Here is a 7,500-nt window from a genome sequence, read left to right as displayed (position 1 = left end):
CTGAAGAATCACGAATATGTGTGAAGTTTGTGATAACTTCTTGCGCCACTTTATCATAAGGCTGGAGATATTCCCACTGTTCTTTGTATTTATAATATTCTTCCAAATTTTCATCATCTAAAACAGATTCCCAGATATCGTTTGCCGATTTTGTCAAGTACGACCAATAATCAAAAACTACTTGACTTCTTGCTCGTATTTTTGATACTACTGTTTTTAACTCGGCAATGCTTTCGGAAATTTCTTCAGAGAGCATTTCTTCAGCAATGTCCATTTTCAGCTGAGTTCCATTGTTAGTGAAATTATGAATTTTACGCACAATGCTCTCGTATTGCATTAACGTCGTCTTATTCATGTCGTTTAACTCATAAATAAGCTGATCAACTGTAGTGTGCAGCGTATCGTAATGATCACTAAACAAAGTCCATCGTCTAGAAAGTTCTTGGATTCTTTCATTAAGAACACGTTGAGGGTGATAAATACATTCATCATAAAACACACTCCTAGAATGGTAAAACCTCCTTCCGTTGTATAAAAACTTAATATTTAACATATGAACTCTTTGTGGATCAGAGCCGTTCACGGCAAAACTATCATGTGCTGCCTCCAAATAATCGGACAAGGCTTGTCTAAATCTCAAGATGTCTTCGCCTACTCTGTAACAATAACGAGTTGCAAGTACAGTATAGCGAAGTGAGTTGTTCAATAGTGGACGAGGGGTGAGGACAACAGCATCATCAAAGTTGGTGAGTGATTCAAATTGATAACGAAAGATGGGATCACCATTGGCATATGCTCCAAATAGCTGTGAATAATTTTGGTGTGCCCTCGTAGATAGATCAATCCTCCCTTCCAGCATGTCTTTAACGTCTAAATAAATCGCCAACCTTACGTCTTCAGGGAAGGAATAATTTCCAGAATTCAGGATCTTATGGTCGACAAGATACGAGAATTCTTGAAAGCCAAAGGCTAACGGAAACAGTGTTCTTTCTTCCATTGCATTTTTGGGACGAATGAAATTCTTCCTTACGTGAAATTCTTGCCATCTGAGTAAGTAATCTTTATATTTATAAATATCCTTCATTCTCTCGTAAATCTCGTCAAGAGCTAAATTTTGGGAGTACATTTTCTGAAGAACACCGTAGAAGGCCTCGGTAACTTGTTCAAATTTATGATAGATGTCAACTCCAAGAGTTTTAAATTCTGTGAATTTTAGCCGATCCATCCTGGATGTTATGTCTCTAGAACGAACAAAAGAAAAAGAAAGAAAAGAAAAATATATGAAACAATGAAGATTATTTGGGTTAATAATTTGAAGACCAGAAAATGGGAAAAATATGACAAAGATTTTTAACTGAAACACGGAAGATTATTTGAAATTATAAAACATGTGTGTGTCTGAAAATGGCAAAAATATGAAATCTATTTTTAAACTGAAACAAGGAAGATTATCTGGTTTTATAAAAAAATTGTGAACCTAAAATGACAAAATCAGTACAACATGGTTTTTCTTATTATCCAGAAATTTTTAGTTCCATTTTTAATTTATTGAATTTTGATTACAATGGCCCTCAATCAGTCAAAAAAAGTGTCCAACGGAGACCTCAAAGAAAATGTCCGATTCGAGACTTTTTGACAGGTTATGTCTCATTTCAATTGATCGATATCTAAATGAAAAGTTTTCTGACCAAAATATTTTTTTATGTATATTGCTATAGAGCGGTAGTGTACGATTTGGCTCTATATGAAATATAACGTCTGTTTTGATTTATAACTTAAAATATGACATGGCTAATGAAAGATGGTCCCGATAGCTCAGTTGGTAGAGCACAAACTTCACAACAAAGGGACTGTAAGCGATCAAAGGTGAAATCGATATTTTTAAAATTCTGAACTCCGTGTGTACCAAGTATCTGGGTCTGTTAGATCTGTCGGAAAGTACTCTGCAATAGACTAGCGTCCAATCCCAAGGGTAGCAAGCGATTGTTAATGTCCGTTGGGATAAACTCCGGCTCCATGGCTTAATTATTCTGAAGGATAGCTGGTAGGAAAGTTCATAGCTTTTCGCTGCTCAGTCTTAAGATTTAGGGCTGGTAGGAGGATGTCATGGTAGATAAATTCTACAACATGACCCAATAACTTACAAAGCTCGATGATATTTTCCTTTCAGATCTCCTGTGCTTGTAGTGGCGAGGAGCGAGTCGGTGGCGTATTCTGATGTAGTGGCGAAGGAAATTGTGGGGTCGTATAGTAGAAAGTCACACGGTACTGGACACCCACACTCCCTGCGGACTTTAGCCTTCACGTTATCTGTGTGAGCAACCCAAATAAAATAAATAAATAAAAGGAGTCAAATGAACTTTTTTTTCATCGCTCATTTGTCTGTGCTGTGCACTGTACTGGTATTACGCGCCAACAATTGTGGTGCTTCCCTAGGGCAATTTATCCGACATATATACATTATATATATATATATATATATATATATATATATATATATATATATATATATATATATATATATATATACTACTGGTAGTCTGCCGCTGTTTTTAAAAACACAGTATATGCAATGTTAAGCAAATAGAACACAATGTGTTCTTTAAAAATGACAGTAGTAGTAGTAAGTAGTAGTAGTAGTAGTAGTAGTAGTAGTAGTAGTAGTAGTAGTAGTAGTAGTAGTAGTAGTAGTAGTAGTAGTAGTAGTAGTAGTAGTAGTGGTAGTAGTAGTAGTAGTAGTAGAAGTAGTAGTAGTAGTAGTAGCAGCAGCAGTCGTAGTAGTAGTAGTAGTAGTAGTAGTAGTAGTAGTAGTAGTAGTAGTAGTAGTAGTAGTAGTAGTAGTAGTAGTAGTAGTAGTAGTAGTAGTAGTAGTAGTAGTAGTAGTAGTAGTAGTAGTAGTAGTAGTAGTAGTAGTAGTAGAAGAAGAAGAAGTGGTAGCATTAGCAACGTCAACACCATAATCATAATCATTATCATCATCATCATCATCATCATCATCATCATTTTCACCACCACCACCACCACCACCACCATCATCATCATCATCATCATCATCATCATCATCATCATCATCATCATCATCATCATCATCATCATCATCATTTTCACCACCACCACCACCACCAACACCACCACCACCACCACCACCATCATCATCATCATCATCATCATCATCATCATCATCATCATCATCATCATCATCACCATCGTCATCATCAATGTCCTCGTGTAAACCTTGATATTGTTCTTCTGATAGAAAAAAATGCAAAGAGGGAGCATAGCTACTTACCTATATTGTTAAGATAACACTGGTGGTACTGTTCAAGCGTGCACACAGGAGGTGTTCCTGAAATCAAATATGTAGAGTTCAATGTCTTTGAAATCAATTTTCCATGGTATGTACGAGGGTGAGGGGGCGAGAATTGAGGTCATTGTGTATACTATTTATACGGAAGGCCAATAGGAAGCAAAAGTGTGATGTCAAAAAAAAATAATTAATAAACAGGTTGCAATCTCATTGTAAGTGTAAAACTACTGTTCCCAATGACTTGTGTATTTGATCTTTTGGTTTCAGAGTGATTGCATTTTATTTTCTAGTCTAAATATATTCTAGTAGTCAAGAAAGACCATCCATCCTCGCTCTTTTACGTCACGTACTCCTAAGAATATGCCTATTCATTCTGCTACTATAATAGCAATGCCACATTATGACCCAATATTCATTATTAGTCCTCCAAAAAGCTGGTTATATACATACTCTAGTGTGAAGCCAAGACTTTTCTACCCTATTTATCCAACTAAGATCATGTGATGCTTCAGAGTTTTCTGTAGGTCTATTATGTACTCTTATTGCCCATGTGGAACCGACCATGAAACCACTTTACATGTGCTTATGGATTGCCTATTATACAACGTGCAACGTTCGAACCACTGGGTCACCCCTACAACACTCAACACAAAGCTCTATGGTGAGGCTGAGGACCTAAAGCGGACCACAGACTTCATAGCAGATATCGGACTGCAGCCATAGATGTCCATCAGAGGAACGAAGAAGAAGAAGAAGTACTCTGGTATCAAACTCAGTTTTTACACGCATGTTGTATCACTGTAAAGATGCTTACGTCACTCTGCTTGTGACGAAGTGGTCTAGGATTTGAATTGTGATCCGGGAACTAACGGATTCGATCTCCGCTTCAGACACTTTCGTTTCTTTTTTCTTTTCTTTTTTTTTTTTGGACAAATTCTAAACCCCCGATTTATTCACATGAACAATATTCTCGTTAACATAAGATGATTTTTTTAAAAATATGAATTATTTAGTTTTAATCTTCATTGCCAAGGCTATTGCATCCTTGGATGCCACGCAGGTGGGTGTATTTATTTTATAAGTAGTTCTATAATTGGAAAAGAAACATGTAGTTCTGTTTATTCATCAGTAAAATGACCAGCAAGAGATGGTAAATAAGATGAATGATGAATGTATACAATGTTTTTATGCCAATTTGGGATAAATTACCTGAACCTAGTGCTGGAAAACACCAAATGATGAGTAACTCATTGTTCTAACGTTTAAAATAAAATGGATTGTGTATATCGTTAAACATAAATAAAAATAGTAAAGAAAAATAAAATAATTAAATTTCCATTATTCATCCTCAAAGGAAATACTTCTTTAGGTCCACAAAGAGAAAAGAGCAAGATAACCCACGCGTCAGTTGCAGTGAGAGTAATGTGATCAATAGATACAAGTTTGTTAGTCAAAGGGGAAAAAAGAAATGCCGACAACGGACTCCCGCCCAACCTATTTCATGCTTTCCTTGATTTAGACGGTAAAAAATATGTCCCATCTGGAATTTTACTATCTTTTATCTACACAATATAGGATTAAGACTGGTTGGTGACAGATCGGTGGCATATAAAATAAGTAAAAGCAATTTTGGCCTAAATATTGGCTTGAAAAAGTACATGGTATTTGTACGTAGTCCCACATATCTTCAACACATAACCAATGATTTTATTAAATCAAAACAAATTATTGTTTTAGAGCTTTTCAAGCTAAAAAAATGCGTAAAATCAAACCCAGAGCGATTGAAAATTTCACGAAGCAAATTTGTATAGTGAAAGAGAGAAGAAAAAAAAAGAATATTCCTTGTTAGATTTAAAATGAAAATTGGTTAGCTCAGCAACAGAGTATCTGACTGAGCAAAGGGATCTGTATTTGACTCCTTTCTACTCAGTAATGATTGGGTAGCTGGATCTTTAAAATGTGGAGGAAAGTAGATTGCGATTGACTGGCGTCCTGTCAAACAGAAACACGCAATTGCAATTGTCTATTTTGCGTAGCAGAAGCGGTCCAGCTCCATGGGGCCTATGGCTCTGAAGGACTATCTACGATGTGTCAGAAGAACAAGTGAAGAATTATGAAGCGAATTAAGCTCGATGGCGCTCTAGGAATGTTTTATAACAACATACCGTTAATATGAGGCATATAGAAATGCCGGCAATTGCAGAGTTCGAGAAGGAGTTGAGTGGTGCAGGCCATCTGGCAGGCATCTGGTGTGTAATGTTTGTAGTATGGAGAAGCCTCGCTGTAACAAGTCCCATGGGGTTTTGGGAGATTCTGAATCTGGGTAATATGAAGGTCCCAATTGTTCAAAGTTCAATTATTTTTTTTAATGTCCTCCTGTTCAATATATCTTAATTTTTTTAAAAGGTGGTCTCACCATGACAAACTGGTCTTCGACAAGACGATATTGAACATAGACATACATACAATACATAAAACGAAAATAATATTAAAGTTATAGCATTAATGACTCTATCGTCACCCTGACTTGTCTTGTAACTAAGTCAAAAGGTAATGAGCGTTCTCAGTGGCGAAACATCTAATAAAGTAAAGAACAAAATGATAAATATAGGTTATTTGAAGTGTGCCAAAAGATCTTATGATGTGTTATAATGTGAAAAAATTACCCTCAATAACTGAATACCAATGAAGGTGTGACTGCCAGTAGGTATGGCCAGACCCAGTTCTGCCACTTTCGGGAACTCTTTCTGGTCGTGAAGAAGAATCTTCACACCAGCAGCACTGTGTGGACCCGGCATGTATTCGTACTGCTCCACGTTCAAGGTCAATTTAAGACCGTAGTCAGAACCTGGATGTTGTTATTAAAAGAAAAGAAAGGGAAAGATAACAATGCATAGATTTGACGTTTTAGTCTTTACGAGTTTAATATCCCACATTTCAATGGTTAATGTTTTTGTAATAGAAACACTCTCAAATCGATACAAAATATTTTCATTTCAGCAATGCTACATCAAGCCCATAATTGGGTCTGGTAATCAGATCTGCTAATATGTGCATGTAAATGAAATTAATATGTTGGCAGAAGTATTGAAGAATAAAGGGAAAACCCGAAATGCACGCATCACTTGTCTTTGACAATTAAATACTCCTTCGAGCTTCAAGTTTTAACAAACTGGTAATTTGGATTCAACAAAATAAAACTTAGAAATTGACACTGCACTACTGAAGTAACAAAGGTTAGGTATTTTCCTCATCTCCCGCAATAAAATTATATGATATGAACTTTTGAAATAGTGAGTCTGAGCGTTTGAATAACAACAGGATCGGAATTAAAAAAAAAAACAACAAAAAAATAATTGGTTCTCATAAAATGCTGGTATTAATTGTATATTCAAAGAATTATGTAATAGTACATCATAAAACCTGCAAAAAGAATAGATTTCTAAAATGAAGGAATTAGCATAACAAAAAGCTATCATGGTCGTACAGAATAAAGTCAGATTGTTGACCAAGAGTTCAGATGGTGGTTTATTATCTACAACACCATCAACAGCCTCATCACCACCACCAGCACCAGCAGCACCACAAGCATCATCACCAAAACTACCACTTCAATCATCATCATCATCATCATCATCATCATCATCATCATCATCATCATCATCATCATCATCATTTTAGAAAGGGCACAGAACAATTTAAATTTCTCTAAATGATATGGATTCAATTTAAAATTAGTTTCAAAAATCTTTATAATTTATTGCTAATGTACCGATATGGATGAATGGTCAGAACACTGGCTTTCAACATAAACAACCCCAGCTTGATTCCAGGTTTGAGCGACTCTTTTTTTCAATACAAGATTGATCTTTTCCAATTTTGAAAACAGTTTTAATGATGCCAGTTACGTTTTAACCCTTTGCAAGCAGTATTGCAGTCTGCTCTGGTCTCTAACCTGGCTTTATAATATCGAACAATGGTCACTGTAAGGACAGTAACGTCAGTTACTGAATCAGGAATCGCATCGCCGTTTCTGCTCTTATTGTGAAAACTCGTCTTAAATAGTAACTCCTCTCCTTCCCCCACCATCCCCTTTCTCAGTCTCTTTCACTCTCGTGCACCCCTCCAACGCTTTCTCTCACACGATCTCTCATACCTCTCTCTCTCTCTAAATATATATATATATATATATA

General features: G+C 36.0%; 1 protein-coding gene across 4 annotated transcripts in view; it reads right to left on the bottom strand.

Moving 5' to 3' along the window:
- Positions 1-7,500, bottom strand: part of LOC144970359 (uncharacterized) — a 70,822-nt gene that overhangs the window by 7,442 nt on the left and 55,880 nt on the right. For all 4 annotated transcript variants that reach the window (XM_078909920.1, XM_078909917.1, XM_078909919.1 and 1 more), the window contains 5 exons: positions 5,974-6,155; positions 5,473-5,626; positions 3,290-3,346; positions 2,145-2,310; positions 1-1,241 (listed from right to left, as the gene is read on the bottom strand). The exon at positions 1-1,241 is cut by the window's left edge and continues 115 nt beyond it. In XM_078909920.1, the coding sequence (XP_078766046.1) occupies positions 1-1,241; positions 2,145-2,310; positions 3,290-3,346; positions 5,473-5,626; positions 5,974-6,155 (1,800 nt within the window). The remainder of the gene's footprint in view (positions 1,242-2,144; positions 2,311-3,289; positions 3,347-5,472; positions 5,627-5,973; positions 6,156-7,500) is intronic.

This window comes from Berghia stephanieae, chromosome 4, assembly GCF_034508935.2.
Source record: "Berghia stephanieae isolate SIO BIC M18660-M18661 chromosome 4, UCSD_Bste_1.3, whole genome shotgun sequence".
In the NCBI taxonomy this organism is placed as follows: Eukaryota; Metazoa; Mollusca; class Gastropoda; order Nudibranchia; family Aeolidiidae; genus Berghia; species Berghia stephanieae.
This window is presented reverse-complemented; position numbering and strand designations above follow the sequence as displayed.